General features: G+C 52.4%; 6 protein-coding genes across 6 annotated transcripts; 2 read left to right on the top strand and 4 right to left on the bottom strand.

The window, feature by feature from the left end:
• Nucleotides 1-2975: 2975 nt before the first annotated feature.
• JN550_004947 (uncharacterized protein) lies at nt 2976-4876 on the bottom strand (the record flags this gene model as incomplete). The annotated part of the gene is made up of 6 exons (XM_049316519.1): nt 2976-3823; nt 3902-4063; nt 4138-4234; nt 4295-4408; nt 4485-4576; nt 4651-4876. 6 exons carry the CDS (start codon nt 4874-4876, stop codon nt 2976-2978), a joined length of 1539 nt encoding a protein of 512 aa, XP_049173145.1.
• Nucleotides 4877-5708: 832 nt separating this feature from the next.
• Nucleotides 5709-7195, top strand: JN550_004946 (uncharacterized protein; the record flags this gene model as incomplete). Its single annotated transcript, XM_049316518.1, has 4 exons — nt 5709-6149; nt 6213-6528; nt 6590-6815; nt 6883-7195. 4 exons carry the CDS (start codon nt 5709-5711, stop codon nt 7193-7195), a joined length of 1296 nt encoding a protein of 431 aa, XP_049173144.1.
• Nucleotides 7196-8830: 1635 nt separating this feature from the next.
• Nucleotides 8831-10103, bottom strand: JN550_004945 (uncharacterized protein; the record flags this gene model as incomplete). Its single annotated transcript, XM_049316517.1, has 3 exons — nt 8831-9043; nt 9106-9850; nt 9931-10103. The coding sequence occupies 3 exons, from the start codon at nt 10101-10103 to the stop codon at nt 8831-8833; spliced, it is 1131 nt and encodes a 376-aa protein (XP_049173143.1).
• Nucleotides 10104-11248: 1145 nt separating this feature from the next.
• JN550_004944 (uncharacterized protein) lies at nt 11249-11867 on the bottom strand (the record flags this gene model as incomplete). The annotated part of the gene is made up of 3 exons (XM_049316515.1): nt 11249-11277; nt 11383-11704; nt 11790-11867. The coding sequence occupies 3 exons, from the start codon at nt 11865-11867 to the stop codon at nt 11249-11251; spliced, it is 429 nt and encodes a 142-aa protein (XP_049173142.1).
• A 13-nt stretch (nt 11868-11880) lies between these two features.
• Nucleotides 11881-12186, top strand: JN550_004943 (uncharacterized protein; the record flags this gene model as incomplete). Its single annotated transcript, XM_049316514.1, has 1 exon — nt 11881-12186. The coding sequence occupies one exon, from the start codon at nt 11881-11883 to the stop codon at nt 12184-12186; it is 306 nt and encodes a 101-aa protein (XP_049173141.1).
• Nucleotides 12187-13346: 1160 nt separating this feature from the next.
• JN550_004942 (uncharacterized protein) lies at nt 13347-16835 on the bottom strand (the record flags this gene model as incomplete). The annotated part of the gene is made up of 5 exons (XM_049316513.1): nt 13347-13679; nt 13750-14151; nt 14400-14813; nt 15128-16258; nt 16344-16835. The coding sequence occupies 5 exons, from the start codon at nt 16833-16835 to the stop codon at nt 13347-13349; spliced, it is 2772 nt and encodes a 923-aa protein (XP_049173140.1).
• Nucleotides 16836-17328: the final 493 nt, after the last annotated feature.

The following is a 17328-nucleotide window of genomic DNA, read 5'->3' as shown; positions in this document are numbered from 1 at the left end:
GTCTATTTTCCTTCTTACTCCTCTGGTTGTGCACCATACTGCCCCTGACTGCGACGCTGCCCTGGTAGGGGAGGTAGTCAAAGGTAGGCATGGAACAAAAGTCTTTAGTGGAAGCCCTGCATCTTGCCACAAAACGTAGTATTAGGTTGGAAAGATATCTCTAATACTGATGTGAAAGTTTCCGGGCATCTTTTCCAACTGATGATAATCCTTCAAGTTAGATCAAACAAGTACTGATCGTTTATAGTCGTGAACGAATCAAACCCTAAATTCCACAAGGCATTGGTCCCTTGGAGTTCGGGCATGCTCATCGTAGCGAAATTGCCAGTCAAGGATTCAATATCTGTTAGCATGTTATCAAAGTCTTTCGCAGCCGGGTTCCCAGAAGTTGCCATATCTAGTAAAATTGATCTTGCTTTGTTGTACATCTCAAGGTCGTGCTCATAATTGTTGTAATGTGGACATTCGGTCGCGGCAAAGTCACCTTGCCATTGCGCTATGATCTTTGCTAGGCAAAGCACAGCCAGGCTGGAAAACAGGTGAAGGGATTCCCAGAATCCATATTTCGCTTCACGGTTATTAGTGAACGTGTATTATAGTAAGAATTCGGACGAGTGGGTGGCAATGACGAACCTAATCTTCCACACCACGACAAGCCGATGAGGATCTTCGCGTTACAATTTGCCGTCTTAACACATTCGATCTTTATTTGCTCCATATCATTACAGACACCTGGTGGGCTGCCCACACCCGCATTTGTTGAGCAGTGTTGCGGCGTTTCTCGCTCTCGTATGACTTTCGACAGATCTCGCAGAAATATGGGCCTTATTAATATGATCAAGCGCTTCTGGTGTTAGCTCGATAGTGTAGTCATGCGATCGATTTACATTACCTGATGGTACCGGAGGTACATTGACGCAAGGCTCCTCAGTAAGGGTGACTCTGCCATCGCGACTGGAATCCCTTGTTCAAACGTATACGAGAGTTCTGGCGGCAGCGTGGACCTCCAGTACTGGATTTTCTCTAAACATGGTCCAAAAAGGTCGTACGGCCGTTCAAGTTCATTGCTCTGAAGCCGATGCGTTACCGTTTCAACTACGTAGTTGCGTATCAGACATAACTCGGCCTGTGCTTTCAGCAACCGAGCGTCAAAGAACTGGTCGCGCGCTGTTTGAACTGTTTGATCAGAGGGGTAATCCCGGCCGTTCATATCCGATTTAAGGCTCGGAGGAAGACCAATCTCTGTGCTAACCATAAGATCTATACAGTATGTGGTCCACAATACCCTTTTCTTGTGCTCATTGATGACTTGATCCTCGGCTGTGTTCCCGCGGGCACTCTGTGTAGACGAGATACCGAGTCGGAGTAGACTCAACAGTCTCAGGCTCTGCCCAACATAGATGTACGCTGTATTGCGACGGTTCAGACTAAAGCAGTAAAATGCCTGAAATACTATGTCAGAGTTCGCTCCAGGCCAGCACAAGTTAACAGGTAAGAAGATATCTCACAATCAAGTTGAGTGCCTCCACTTGCTCAATGCATGGTTCCTCGTACGAAACTTTCAGCAACTGGAGACCCTGTTCGAATAGTTCTGCACCTGGCGGAGAGCAGGATGACACGGTTTGAATTAGTCGTTGATTGACTCCCTGTGCACCGAATAAAACTTGACTTTCCGTAGAGTAATGGCCGTTCAGTTGTAAAGCATCTCCGTAGCTGCTACTGAGCGACTCTGCTAAGGCCAAGACTACCGAAAATTGGCAAAGCCAATTGCGGTCGTGAGTTACTGCCGTTGGGCAGTTGTACATCATCTCGATTCGATCGCGGAAAGATCGCCGCAGAAACCATTGGTATTCCTCGAAGCTAGAGCAGAAAGTCTCAAATAAGTGCATCGCACATGGCAACGGAGGGAAGCTGATCGTAACCGACGGCGCTAAGGCGAAGCTTTCAGTGATACGTCGTTGTAAATAGTGAACGGCAGCTTACAGGCGGAGTCAAGTTTGAGAGGGGTGTAAGTATGACTCGATTGCTTTGTGTCGTTGAGGTCTTGCGTGGTGTACGTATCGGCTCGAAATACAGGAGAGAGGGCATTGGTAGACCTGGCGCCAGATAGTGACTTTACTTTCGATACGAAATGCTCGGCTGTGCAGTCTTCTACGAGCTGTTCATATTTAGCAGTATGCCCATCCCTAGTTTGTTGCGGAGGCGTCGTGTCCCTGGGCTGCGACAATGCGGTCCTCAACAACACTATCTCATCATGGAGCCGCCGGAGATGACTCTCTGTTACTGTGACAAGTGGGTCTCGCACGGGATAAACACATGCTTGCCCTCGGGCTGAACATCTTCTGCATGGTGATTCTATGTATCATCAGCATCTGCCCAGCGAATGGACCGCCGATCCGTAGCGATCGTGAGGTTGACCCACCACCGGAGCATTTAACCTTGAGTGAGTGACAACGACTACAGGCCACGAATGGATGCCTTCTTTGTCCATCCATCGTTCGAAGGGTGGCTAAACTGTGTGGAAGGTTGAGGGGAAATTATTTCCGCCGATAACGCTGAACTTTGGGCCAGGAGTTACATGGTCGTGTGCCAAGCGCCTCTTGTCCTGGCTTTACGGGGCTAGCCCAATACAGGCCAACTTAGATGGAGCCACCAAAACCAACGGCATGAACTCTCCCATTCCTTGAGAAGCATTACTAGACTTGACCGTAAGGTAAAATGGAAGATACTGAAACACAAGGGTGCAGAAAAGTACTCCGCCTTCAAATTACAATGCTTGATGATTAACGAGGACCGCTGGATTGTAGGGTATTTGAAATGCATCATCAGAGGAGCTAGTTCGCCAACGCACATCATCGTACACAGCGGGGGGGCCATTTGGTTCGACGTATTACTATGAGGATCGTGGTCGTTAATTACTCTCTTCTGTTTGCCTATTACAACCATAAAAAGTGAGAATTTGTAGTTGTTGTGCCTCACACGAGGTACCTGAACCCGTTTCCTGAGCCACGGTGTTGACCGGCTGTTTCCAACTCCTGCTCTCTTAGTTCGAGCTTCCGATTCTCGCGCTTCAAGACAATCTTAAGTACTATGCTAGCACAGATAGCGAGAACAGCCATGGCGCCATTCACACAGAACGCAAGAATGAACCTTGGCGCTGAATTGTTGGGATAAAGGTAAGAGCCATAGATGCTGCATATTGTCCCAATGGAGTTGTTGAATGCAACTGCAGCAGCGCGCTTGGCAGCAGGTCGGTGGATTGTGTTAGCTGTCCATAACATGCTCATATTGAACCCAGTATAGATGCCTGGCAGCATGATCATGGCGCCGAAGTACCGGGGGCCAATGCCTTCGGCAGCACATGAGATAATAAAACCTGCCAGTGAACAGAGAAGGGGTCCTACAGTATGCCAGAAACGCTCGCCGGTCCTGTCCGCGTTCCAAGATACTGCCAAGCAGACAATGCATGCTAAAAGATAGGGAGGGGATGTTAGGAGGAGAGTTGTGTTCCTATCTTTGCCGAAGCTGGCGACAACAGTGGGGAAGAAACTGTTGATTGCGATGGCCGAGGCGGCGCCAAAGACGACGACGGTTAGAATCCAGTTCTTCGGGTCCCGGACCAACATTTTGAACCCTTCAAACATGGATTGATCAGAAGAAGAAGTCCAGTCATCTTCGCCAGCAGCATCAATTTGCAGACGCCATACAGCAAGTGCCCGCTCCTGGTCGCTCAGCCACTTGGTATTTGCTGGGAAGTCCGGTAGAATGAAGCAAGTGAACATAGCGACAACAACAGTTATGCTGCCTTCAATTATGAATAGCCCTACATCGAAGAAGTTCAATCAGAATTCATTTGACTGGCATCTTTACCAATAATAGGGACGCATGTCTTTAGACTTACATCTCCAGGAGAGTAACCCTCCCACACCATCCATGTTCTGTGTGATTCCAGCTGCTATCAGGCCGGAAAATGCGCCTGACAACATCGAGCCGCTATAGAACAAGCCAGTACGCACTCCGAGTTCCTTACGTGGATACCAAGCGCTTAACATTGCCAAGCAGCCTAACAATCATCAGCTCAAGAAGGATGACACTCGCAGCTAGACCGCCAAGGGACAGAGAGGACTAATAACGTACCTGGATAAAATGCTGCTTCCACAAATCCTAGGAGGAATCTCGTCGTCAAGAGGCCGCCGAAATTGTGAGTTGCACCGCTGCAAGCACATAAAACTCCCTGAACACGCCAGTATCTTAGTCAAGTCAACATTACACCATACAGGGACGTCAAACCTACCCAGACCATCATACAGACCGACAAGTAAATGCCGGGACGTCCGATTTTATTCAAAAGCATGTTTGAGGGTACCTGCATCAGGATGTATCCAACAAACAAGACTGACACGCAAGTCTAAATATGGTCAGTAATATTCGGGATCAGAACAAGAGACAGCCTCCGGATAACTGTCGGTCTGGAATTGATATACCTGGAATTCATTTGCCTTCAATTTCAGATCTGCTTCTAACCCACCCAGTCTGGCAGACCCTATTGCGTTCCTGTCAAGATAGTTCAGGATATCTATTCTCAACATTAATATTGGCTTCCGGAGGTTTTCTTCTCGGCCACATCTTGAGAACAAGTGGCAGACTTACAGACTAAGATGAGAGTTGGCAACATGCGTGCATCAACTTTTCGAACAAGCTTTTTCTCCATGAGCTTGAGCTCCTCTTCGGAAAGGCCGTTCAGGATTTCTGGACGGACAGCTCCGTTGCGCAGGGTCTCAGTGGCACACTCTCCTACCGAAGGAGTAAGAGTCACCATCTCATTGGACTTTTTCGCATCCAATGGCAGATGTGCCTCTTCCTTAGGAGAATGCATTTGGAAGACAAGTCAGAAGGGATGATCCAAATTCTTCACGGGCAATATGCAGGTGCGAGGAAGGGGGGCGGGCTGCTATGTCGACCGTGGGCTGTCGGTCATCGCAGCACCCTCTACTATAAATATACACAGGCAACAACCGAGTGGTTGCAAGACGATGCCCAGAGAAGGACTAAATTCGGCATCTTTTATCGATGGGTACTTGGTTAATCGGATGGTTCTCCGAGAAGGAAGCCTTATCTTGGTCTCGACCAAGTTTGACTCGTGGACATCCGCCCCCTCGGTAGAGCCCCAAGCATCGCGGTTGGTCTGGGGTAAAGGGGAACCGTGCGGTCATCGGCTTTGTCCACCCCTCCCATGGTTTCTAGCGTGGCTGGAGTCGAGCGACTAGTCAGTACAATCTAGTATGAAGAACGCAGTCAGGATGCACTATCTCTACTGTACAATGCTCACTTTGTTCTGGAATGTTGACAGGGGCCCAAGGAGAACCGCCGGCGACTAGTCTCTAGCGCCCGACCTCCTCCTGACAGAGGGGTGCGTTGCGCTAATGCAGCAACGGTCACTAGACGTTAGCGGCCGATGATGTGCAACTCATGGCTTGCTCACGGTTGTCGATAACCTCCTAGTACTTGCATGAAGGTATTATATCCGATGCCGACTTCGCTGAGCGTGCGTCGCTTCTGCAGCTTGCCTGGGTATTATAAAAAACCGCCAGGTCAACAGAGCAGAGTGCGCCGAAACAAACAAAAGACAAGGCATCTGTGCTTCATTTTGTGCTGTTCGGGCCTGTGCCAACTACACTATTTTCAACCCGCACTTACAGGCTTTCACAATGTCAAAACCTTCTGTTCTGATAGTTGGCGGTGGTGCTTTTGGTACATCCACTGCTTTCCATCTCTCTCATCGTGGGTATGCGTCAGTCACGGTTTTGGACCGCTTCAATGCACCATCAACAGACGCCGCTGCTACCGATCTCAACAAAGTCATCCGGTTTGACTATCCCAATCCCTTGTATACAAAACTGGGGCGAGAGGCAATGGAAGCGTGGGTTTCGCCAACTTCCATCTTCACTGGACTGTTCCGGAAGACAGGTTGGATCATGTCTGGGCATGAAATGACAACGGGTTGGCTGAGCAAAGCCTATGACTTGGCGAAGAAGGAGAAGCGGGAAGGCGTTCGTTACCTGACTGCAGCTGATATTAAGCAGCAGTGGCCAGCGTTCACTGGTGAGTTTCCGGGCTGGACCAACCTGTGGAGTCCGAACGCCGGATGGGTATGTTTTATCGAAACCCTGGTGCAAACCCTACGGGAATTCGAAACTAATTGTCATTACCAGGCTGCATCAGGCCAGGCCCTATTGCGCATGGCTAAAGCAGCGGAAAATAATGGCGTCAAGTACATTTGCGGTACAGCTGGGCAGGTCATTAAGCTCGTGTACGAAGAGGGTGGGAAATGCATCGGCGCGATAACAGCCGATGGCAGCTTGCACCGAGCTGATATTGTCATACTGTCTGCTGGCGCACAAACAGCTGCGCTGGTGGAAGCAAAGGACGAGGTAGAAGCATCGGCTTCGGCTGTGACAGTAATTGCACTTACCCCACAGGAGGCTGAGAAGTACAAAGACATTCCGATCATTGATGACTTCGAGCAAGGTGAGTTCCAATGGGTGGTTCGCTTTGATTGCCGTCAGAATGGCCTTCTAACGCCTGCTAGGAATTATTTTCCCACCAGATGAGAACGGACTGTTGAAGTTGTGCAGCTGTCGATTTGTTACCAACTATAAAAACAAGCGATCGCCGGGGGCATCAATTGGCCAGTCACACGCAGACTATCCCCATGATGGAATTCCAATGGAGATTGACCAGGAGTTACGGGTCTTCCTGCGTGAAATGATCCCAGAACTAGCAGACAAACCTTGGTTAACGACGCGGATGTGTTGGTAAGTGCTCTATTTCATAAACCTTTGATCCAGTCCTTCTCGCTAATAAATTGACTCTGAAATTCAGGGACGGAATGTCGAAAGACCTGAACTTCCGCATTTGCCCCTATCCACGCACGAAAAACCTGTACCTAGCTTCGGTCGGTGCGAACCATGGATTCAAATTTCTGCCAGTGATTGGCAAATACGTCGTTGATATGCTGGAGGGAAAGTTGTCTCCCGAGTACTCTGAGCTATGGAGCTGGAAGAATGGTGAAACGCCTGAGCAGGCCAACAACCCTCATCCATATCCGGTGAGGGAGCTATCAGATCTCCAAGGCTGGTCCCAGAGACATCTTGCAGGAAGTGGCAAACTGCCATGGACTTGGAGCAAGCTTTAGACAACTCTAACTGAGATAAGTTCTCATCTTACTTCATTACTTCTTTGAAGATAATCGATTCTTTTTCAGATGTATCCTAATCTGATATATGAAGTAAAATCAGCAAAAGCTTGGATTATACTGAAAATAGACTGTTTGAAATTCTCAAAGTAAAATCATGGTTAGATCACGACCTCAATACATACATCAGTACTTACACTGACAGCGCACCAGTGGCCAAGCTGATAAAGAAGAACGCTCTCGCAGCCCAGTATGACATCCCAGTAGTCTAGCGAAAGAGCTGACAGCGCAACTTGAGTGAGATAGCAGACTTCCAAAGCGTCAATATAAGCAAGTGTTTAGAGTAGCGTCTAGTAGCCTAGACCTACTACGATGGCCAGCATGTTACAGTCTTCGGTGAGAGCCCCTTTTCATCGCTACCACTTTATCGAATGTAGGAAGAAGTACATAGTCTTTGATTCCTTGAAGTACGGCCAGCTCACCGGGAACGAGAAAGGAAGGCAGTACTACGCGAATCAGCCCATAAACCACATAAAGTCCACAGAAACTGAATCTCCATTCGTAAAAGGTAATGACGTCAAATAAATTTCGCCAAGACTGAGATTTGAAGATAAGCCCCAACGGGTCGGAAACGAGAGGCGCTACTTCCAAAATGTTTGCCATTTTAAGTAGTATGCAGTACATCAGCGCGGCATGTGACCACTTTATAAAAACGTCGCGTCATTTGATTTTGGTAGGTTGTGAGACTGCTGCTCAGAAACTGAAGAATTTGACGGCCTAGTTTTTGAGGTTGGCAAAACAATTGCGGCATGCAAGCTGCCCCAGCAGCAGTAAGCCATTGAGAGAGGATGAGGAACCATCGAGGATGACCCTTCAGGCCTTCGCGGACTAATACGTCGGGCCAGGTCTCCGCTTTGGGAACACCATCTAAATGTTGAAGTACGCGTCATAGGAAGCTTCTTGTTCACTTTTGACTGCCATTCATCTCAAGGATAACGTCCTGGAACGCTGGATTAGTAATTGGATGAGTGAACGATGTCCCATGTTCTTACTCGACGGATTTATTGAGTTCCTTTTCATTATTCTGCCCACTCTAGTCACTGTGTGACTAAGAGCTGTCTTCCATCTCGGTGCGCATCGCTAGCTTGTTAGGCTGGATATGAATCTCGAGGAGAAACACGTAGATCCTGAGCGCTTCCATCGCTGTCACTTCAGGGGCAGGCGCGCAATGACTGGGTTGTATGGTTTCTCTTGATTCTCGGAGATGTATCGCCATCGTACAAAGTCTGGCTACCTCTGTGCCAGATGCCCAACGCATTCTGGCCGAACGCGATGTATTGAATGCTTTTCCCACCTGCTCCCCTGAACGCCGCCGACGTATGCCAGATCAATATAGGAGATCAGAACCATCGACCTCCGTCCCCAAGTCTATCCTAGATTCTATGCTACATTTTGTACATGAGATGGGTATGTATACGTCCAACGTCAAAACTGGAGAAATGGGACTTTCTGCCGCCGAGATTCTTGTCACCATGCTTCCTTGCCTTCGGATGGTCATTAGTAGTATTACAAGCGTTATGTTCGCTGATGCTGATTGTGGTGGGCCGCTGCTGCTGCTACTGCTGCTGCCATCATCTAACTCTTGCTGCCAAAGAGCTTGAGGATGCCTTCGTACATGCCAAACATGATGGCGGCCGAGGGAATAGTTCTCAGCAAATGCGGCGTCAGACCTCCGTAGAGGCCAATGAAGCCCTCTTCCTTCCAGACGAGTTTAAAGCAGTGCACGAGGCCGGTGTATTTCGGTCTGCCGTCTGCCATTGGCGCCTGTCGTAATCTTGTTCTCGCCACCTGGAAGCAATCTATGTTAGTATTGCGAAAACCTTGGGCTCGGATTCTCCGTCGTATCTTACCTCATGGGGATACGTCAAGACGGATGCCAGACCCTTTGCGGCACCAGCGCCCATGAAATTCCCGGTCCAGTCAACAGTGTGGTCCCACCAGGTTCTCGGCCGACCACTCTGCACAAGCTTCTCCTCCCTCACCCTGAGACGGCGCTTGATCTCCTCGTACATCATCCACTGCAAGGTGCTCTCCGAGACACCCAGGTAGCTGGCGCTTAGGCCCTTGAAGAAGCCAGCAGGACCTTCGTTCCGCATAACCTGTCGGATGCAGTCCCAGCTGTTCCGGTATCGTCTGGCGGCCACGTCACCCTTGCGCGCGGCGTTGTTCTTGTCCAACTGCAGCCTGGTCTTGATCAGCCAGATGGGGTTGGTGACGGTGCCGGTGGCAATTCCGGCGGTCACGGCACTGGCGAGGTGCACGAACGGGCTCGAGGCATCGAGGCCGGTCCAATTCGAGTAGACGCGCTTGCTGGTCGGGTAGACGTAGAAGTTGATACTCCGGGCGGGGACGACGCCGACGAGGTTAGGCCCGAGGCCCTTGAAAAGCGCGCGCGAGCCCTCGAGGCGGTGGACGTCGCGCAGGATCTGGACGGTCTCGGCGACGTGGTACGAGACGGATCGCAGGGGGCCCAATCTCGCCTGGCCGGCGGCCTCTCGGGCGGCGCGCAGCTGGGCTTGGTAGAAGTCGGACTGGAGGCGGGTTTTCAGGACGTCGAGGGGCGCCGTGAGGATGGCTGCTGTCATGCCTCCGATACTAGATGCGTCACACGTTAGGCCGGGGGCTCGGAGCAGGTCTGGGGATGCGCAACGGCGGCGCTGGGGATGGGCGCATACCCTCCGGCCACCAAATGATGCCATGACTTCGAGAATGGCGACGCCTTCTCTGTTTTCTCGGGCAGGACAACTCCTAGCTCCCGCGACTGCGACAAGGGCGACTGCTTGGGTATCGGCACACCCTCGCGGTGTTCTTTCGAAGAGGAGGCCATGCTCGAGTAGGGCTGGGCCATGGTAACCGGCTCGGCCGGTGGGAGCAGTCTCACAACGGGTGGCGCTTCTGGGTATATGCTACCTATGTTCCATGGGCTGCACTAGAGATTCGAGAGCCTCTGGGTGTTTGGGGCCGTGGAGGCAGGGTTTGCGAAGTGTCAGGCGCTGGTGAATATGTAGTAGGAAAAAGGGTGATGACATTGGTATGTTCCCTTCATAGAGACTAGGGGTCCCGATAAGAGCTTCCAGCTTTTTTTTTTCCTGCTGCGATTCGTAGGCGCGCTAATCCGCCTCGCGTCCACGCATGTGCTTTCCGCTCCCGCCCCTAGACCGTTTTGATCACGTTAAGTGGATGCCAGTGGGGCGGATTGCTGCATACCGCATCTGCTGCACGGAGTATGTCATATGTCATAGATGTGCATAGACAGTCGAGTTCACCGTGACGGTGCGCGGTAGGCCAGGCCAGCTGTTTCTTTTCTGTTGTGCTCAAGACTACATACATTGGTAGGCGGGCACTCAAGTACTCAAGCTGCAGTTGCTACGCACAGGGCAAGACGACCACCGATTCAATGCCAACGTTGTATGGTGTCTGTCTCGAAGGACCGGGTTTAACACCCTCATGCCTGATCACATGTCCGCTTCTGGAAATCCATCTACAGTCATTTTCAGTCACTCATCAACATGAAGGGACGACGGCCTACTTCGGGAGGTATAGCAGGGCCTTGTGGCACGCGCATTGACAGCATTGATGTGCAGTTCTGAGCACGCGCACAAATTGTTTGGGAAGATAGTTGCATGCATTGGGAACGCAAAAAGACGGAACCCCTGCCTAACGCCCCCAGGCCGTGAGTATACTGCCCTATGGGTCCGGAATCTCCAAGTCGGTGAAAAAAAATGAAAGACAAGAAACAAGTCTGGAAACATGGCGAGTGCCGATGTGACCGAATTATTGTGTCCGGGAATCAACCATTCGCTATAGCCCTAGAGCCTTTCCCGACAGACACGCGTATGCTTAGGCACTTGCTACGCTCTCCCAGTCTGCCTTGACCGCCGAGACCTTGCCCAACCGTGTTTCCGTAAGAAGTTGGGTTGGTGGTCGTTTCCGTAATTTCCTTGGCGTGCGTCCGGAGTCTGATACTCCGGCCCATGAGTCGAAAAGACGCAGTCACCAAGCATTGCGGTCCCAGTTCGGATCTGCGAAATTACATGTTAGCCCTCTGCTGCAAGTCTCTGGGTGCGCCCGAACCAGGCACGTCTTGCCGAGGCACGGCCTCCTACCGCTCCAGGACAGACACTCACCCTGCACAAAAGCTGCCAGCACCTTGCTGCCCGTCTGTAGAAGCGGGTGGCCCACCACGATCTTCATGAACTTCTCCAGGCCCTCGCGTCGCTTCTCGATAATCTCGTCGTTGAAGCGGTTCGTAAAGACCTTCCCTGGCAGGGGCGGGATGGTGACGCGGGCGCTCTCGCGCTCGAGAATGTCGCGGAAGTACTCAAAGTCGCTGTAGCGGCGGCGCACCGTCGACTGGCGCAGCTTGAAGGCCGGGATGTTGGTCTTGCAGATGATCTCGTAGTCCGTGTACATGCTGCGGCCCATGCCATGTGTGCGCGGGTGCTTGACCTGCGACGGGGTTCACCAACACGTTAGCGATCATGATGGAGCGCGCATGCCACTGGGGTGGGAACTCGTCACCAGGGAGACGCACCTCGATCTCCAGGAAGTTCTCGGGCGGGCCGTAGATCTCCTCGAACGACTGCTGCCGCGTGTCGGGCATCGACTGCATGATGGGGCGCGACATGCTGGCCATGCCACGGGGCGATGCCGGCGAGGTTGGCGAGGTCGAGGTGGGCTTCGCTGCCGGCTGCGGCGCCGCGCCGCTGGCGGGGTCGGGGCCGGAGGACGCCGTTTTGACGGATGTTGCTGAAGCTCCTGGGGGTGTTCGAGCGCTTCTTCTGCACGTCGGCCCGCTGCAGACCGGAACGTTGAATCGTCGCTCGCCGGGGGCTTTGGCACGGCTGTTTGCTCGTGAACGTGAGGGAGGTTTATGGGCCGTTGAGCACGGGGAGAGGCTGGTCGGGCCCAGACTCGCTGGCTTGGGGTGAGCGATAACCAGGCGGCGGTGGAGCTGAGGGGAAGTGGGTGGGTGGGACAGATGATGCAGGGCGGGATGCATTTATTCGCATGGCCAGCCTGCTACTCTTGTATCGGGGCCTCTTCCTCGTTTTCGAGATCCGCCAATCATACACGGTTCATTCATTTACCACAGTCATAGAGCGCCTTACGGGCACTTGACTTCGTCGTCAACTGGATCAAGTTCCTGCTGGCACTGATTTGGCCATCTGGTTGCCTTACAAGGGGTCTACCCTTATATCTTGTACGCCTCTCAGCTGCCTCTAGACGCAGACGGCAAAGCGTATGATCACGGACTGGCCGACCAGCACAGCTACTGCCAAGCCCCACCGGCTTTCCCCGTTAGATGTGACATCTGATGCATTCATCAAGGAGCACGTGCTATGCCTATAGCACGAACCATCACTGCACAATTATGACTAGGAAATCTATTAGTGCTATCTGTTTTCTGTCTGGCCTAAGTTGACGGAGGCTTCTGCCCGGCCTAAGTTGACGGAGGCTTCTGCCCGAAGGGTGGCCTGACGAAATGGTATCCGTGTCCGTCGTTGGCAGGTCTGCCAAAGCCCAAGTCAAAAACCACCTTGCACGATGAAAGACCTAAGACCTCCAGGATGTCAACACCGTCACGAGCTGCCATCTCTGCAGGGAAATAGCAGAGCCTCTGTCCTTGGTCAAATTCCCGGTGCAAACAAGCCCCAGGTTCTTCCTTGCCCATCAAGGAAGACCAGGGGAAACCATACCACGATGTACAAAGTTTCCGGATCAAGACACACCTCCGGTTCGTCAAACCGGCATCCCATTTTCCTACGCCAGTTTTGCCGAATTGCCGTCTTCATGTCCACAGAGACACCGATTTGGTGTCGTAATGTCCTCGTCAAGGACACATGTGCTTGTCTTTGTGCCCATAACAAGGGAAATCGCCCAGTTGGCCAACCGCAGGCGTGGCTTCCCGTGAACACAGGTTAACCGTGCAATACAGTCGATACATGAGCAACTGTCATGATCAACGAAGCCTGCGTGAGCCTCCTTTCCGTAGAGGCGAAAATAGGAAATAGCAAAGGAAATAAGTGTACAGCTGCCCATGTCCTTGATGTGGTGGACTAGGCAGAGCCGAGCAATCATGGGAGAGCTCTCAGTTAGCGAGCAAACCGGCGGGTATGCAGCCAGCGAGCTGGCGAGGCTGGTCCTCATAGCCATCCTCGTCGGTACCGTCGTCAGAGCTGTCGTTCGCGCCCTTGCGAAGGGCACGGCGGAGAATTCGATCCATGGTAGTCCACTCGATCTCAGCAGCTTGCGCAAGAGTGAGGTCGTCGAAGTCGTGTCCCTCAGGGTAGTTCAGCTCGTACCAGAAGTAGCCCCAGTAGCCATCAGTCTCACCGGCGAGGGCTGCGAGTCGAGCCTTCTGGTGGATCGGGAGCTCGGCCACGGTGCGGTTGGTCTCTTCACGAATGATGGCAATGTAGTACTGGAGGCACGTCAGGATTAGTCTTGTCTCTTCGCGTCGTTTGTCGCGGAAATTCAGAGCTATCGCTTACCTCAAGGAAATCAATTCGCACGCCTGGCTTGGGACCTAGTGTGAGCTGATGAACCCACGACTGGCTAAAGCGAGGCATGTTGAACTTGTTCATGTCGTCTGGGAGCATTCCCACAAGGTCAGCAATGCCGTCTTTCTGGCACACAGTGAAACCGGGGCAGAGCATCACAGCGTTGGTGAATCGGCGGAGGAGCTGCACCGTCAGTCGCTCCCTGCCAGCCCGGCTACTCTTGTCACCAAGAGCAAGCGCCTCGAGAAGAAGGTTGATCAACTTAACGCAGGCTTCATAGATGTAGTGGCGCTGCTTGATGGTGATGTACTGGGTCATGTACCACGGCAGCTTCTTGAGAGTGGAGATCATGCTCTCGAACGCTCGCTCGGGGCAGTCGCGGGAGAAAGGAGACTGTGAATAGACGTGGTCAGCTTCGTGAATACTCGAAGAAGGTCTTGATGGCGGTTTCATTTAGTACTTCTGGGCTATGAGAAACCGCGTCGCCGACATTTCTTAGCAGCAGCAAGTCAATTAAGACAAAGGGCCAATATGCTGTCGCCGACCAGGAAATAAACGACAGAAACCAGCTGAAGGAGTGTGAAAAGTCCTCTTGAAACACGTCGAGGAACGGGCGGCGGATGGGGATTTGGTTGACTTACGCGCATGGGGAACTCAACATGCTTGACCAGCATGGCCATTTCCTCCTCAGTGACGAAAGCCTTAAAGTTCTCAAAACTGTAAGGGCTGTCCGACTGGATCATAGGGTGTGTGCCATGCCAGACGACCCCAGTGGCAATTGGGAACAGTTGTTTCATCAGCTCCGTCTGGCTGGAAACCTCGACCTCGACGGGCCGATCGCCAAGGCGGGTCACACGACCCGCATCAGAGTGGCGCTTGAACCGCTCGTAAGCGTTGGCGGCGTCGTCGTAGCTGCGGAACTCGACAAATGCATCATGCGTCTTGGACGTGACCTTACACATGATGATGTGCACAGGCTCCTCGACGTCCCTAATGAGCTTGGCGTTGCTACCGAACAGGGCGAAGATGTGAGCTCGCGGGACACTGAACGGGATCTGTATACATGTAAACCATGTTAGTGAGAATACTTGACAGTGATTCAAAGGGGGGGAAGGGGGGAGACGAGAATATAGCACGCCACCAATTGCAACCCAGAATTGATGATAGTCGATCTGATGTAAGCGCGAGAACAATACAGGAGAACAAGGCGACGGGACAAGATTCACCTGGCTGGAAGTGCACAGGAGATGTACCATCACGGATCAATCATTGTGAGATAGGTACGAAAGAAAGGAGTCAGGCGGGTACACCCGGAAAGTCATACTGGAGCTTTGAGGGCCGGAAGACAAGGACCAAGTTGGGTACTTACGTTCTTGATGTGAAGAACACCGTTCTGCGGCAACGGGCCGTCGGAGGTCGCCATCTCAACGAAAGGGAAGACGTTAGGATGCATCATATGAGAGGCATCAGGGAGGCCATCGCCTACAAGCTGGTTCAATGCATCAGATCGGCGGGCGCGGATCAAACCAGTCGGAGGCTGGAACATTGCAGGCGGCTGAGCGATGCTCGTGAGACTGAGTGCCGGTGCTTCCTCGGTACGCAGATACTCAGGGTTCAACCGGACGACCGCATTCCCACCCGGGCCGCTGGCATTGGAGTTGCGGCCTTGGGCAGTGCCCTGGTGGTGGCCAGGGTTGCCGTAGGCCAGACCAGTCTGCATTGGAACATTGTGGGGTGTCGGGAAGACGATGGGAGTCTGACCTTGGAGCTGTGAAGGGTTGACGCCAGTGCAGTGCGAAGTGCTGTAGGCGGTGCGGCTCTTGCTATAAACAGGACGACCAGGGTTCGGGGTTGGAGCACCTGTGGTAGTGGTATAGGCAGCGCTGCCCGTCATGTAATTGGTGGGCTGGGCTGCGTAGTTTCCGGGGCCAACCTTGTGGTTGGTGGGGCCAGTCGCATAGTCCATTTGGCCAACCTGACGGCCAGCTCCAGTACTGTCGAGCGATGAGATCATGGCGTAGTATGCTTTGAGCACCTCCTCGGGACTCATGTCTGGGGTGATCTCCTGAGTAGCGACATCATTTCGATGATGATTCAATACGCCCGTGACTGTGTAACGGTTGCCAGCACTATTCTGCTCGTTGGCATGCTGGGCCGCGCGAGAATTGATTTGGGTCTGTTCAAGGGCAATTTTGGCTTTGTGATGAGCCTCCTCGACGTCGTCTGTACTGCGGCTGCCGGGAGCCACAGTCGAAGCCGTCCTGGCCTGTCGCGAGACGTTCCCCGTCTGGTTGCTGCCATTGACGCCAGAAGCACCAAGAGCGCTATACATAGTCTGGCTGCGAGGAATTCCGACACCCTTCATGCTGCTGCTGACTTCATTCTGTGTTGGAGTTGGGGTTGTCTTGGGGTAGCGCGCGTTGACAAGGTCCATGATGTTCACCTGGCCAGACGCAATGTCATTGTCGGGCTTGGGCATCATGTTGGAAGCAGTGAAATGCTACGACAGGCAAGAAGTTAGTGACTTGTGAATGGAATTCAGAATGGAAATATGGAAAGTTCAAGGCATGTGAAGATAGTATTACCTTGGGTGTACTCTGCTCGACGGACTGAGGGCTAAAAGGCGTGGTGCTGGGATCGAGCTGGCCGGTTGTGCTTGCGCGCGGAAGCGCAGCTCTGTGCTGAGCAGCAGCAATTGTCTTGAAATCACCAGTAATGCTAGCTGTGGTGTTCTGCTTTTGCTCAAGCCCGTCGTAAGCATCGCCGCGAATGCGAGCCTTATGGCCAGCGTCCTCAGCGACAGTGTTAGCGGTGAGTAGCACATCGCCGGCACTTTGGGCAGTGCCAGGATCAGGCAGCTTGTCGTCATTGCGACCAGCGGCCTTGGTATCACTTAAGGCAGGAGCGTCAACGTTCTTGCTGACGGGACTGTAGAGAGGCGCGCCGCCCTCGGGATTGTCGGACACAGGGCTGAGGGCTGGGGGAGGAACACGTCCCTTCAGGGAGGGGCCATTGGCACGTCCTCTGGTGCGCCAGTTAGGTTGACTGGTTCGCTTCGAAAAGCCGGAGAAAGCCATCATTGATGTACTACTTGACTCTGTCGGCGAGAGAAGACAGCGAGTACTCTGGTCGCGAGAAGGGTTAGCTCAGGAACGGAGGTGCGGGACAAATGAGGTGTGATCAAGCTGAATGAGGCGACGTGGGAGAGTGAAGATGGGATCGGCTGGCAGTAGCGTGAAGTGAACGGGATAGCATACCACAGTAATCAAGATGAGAGTGAAGATGGTGAGGAGGATGAGGAGGGGAGGAGGAGGACTGAGGATTAAATACCTGAATGTGATATCAATGTAGAATGCGTTCCGGCCGTCAAGTAATATCAATCACGGAAATGATGATATTGACAGGTAGCGTGGGTGGTCAGGATGTTTGCCAAAAACAAAGAACTGAGAAGGATTGTGAAGGACTTGTTGATACGCAACTCGTGTGTGCACCTGGAAGATTGGTAAGGTGACAAGAATAGAATGAAGCCCGTCCGTTGTCCGGGTGAAATTCAACGCAGAAACGCATCCA

This window comes from Neoarthrinium moseri (genome assembly GCF_022829205.1).
Source record: "Neoarthrinium moseri strain CBS 164.80 chromosome Unknown scaffold14_Wmoseri_CBS_16480, whole genome shotgun sequence".
NCBI classification, from domain to species: domain Eukaryota; kingdom Fungi; phylum Ascomycota; class Sordariomycetes; order Amphisphaeriales; family Apiosporaceae; genus Neoarthrinium; species Neoarthrinium moseri.
The sequence above is the reverse complement of the archived record's forward strand: the minus strand, read 5'-3'. Positions and strand labels throughout refer to the sequence as shown.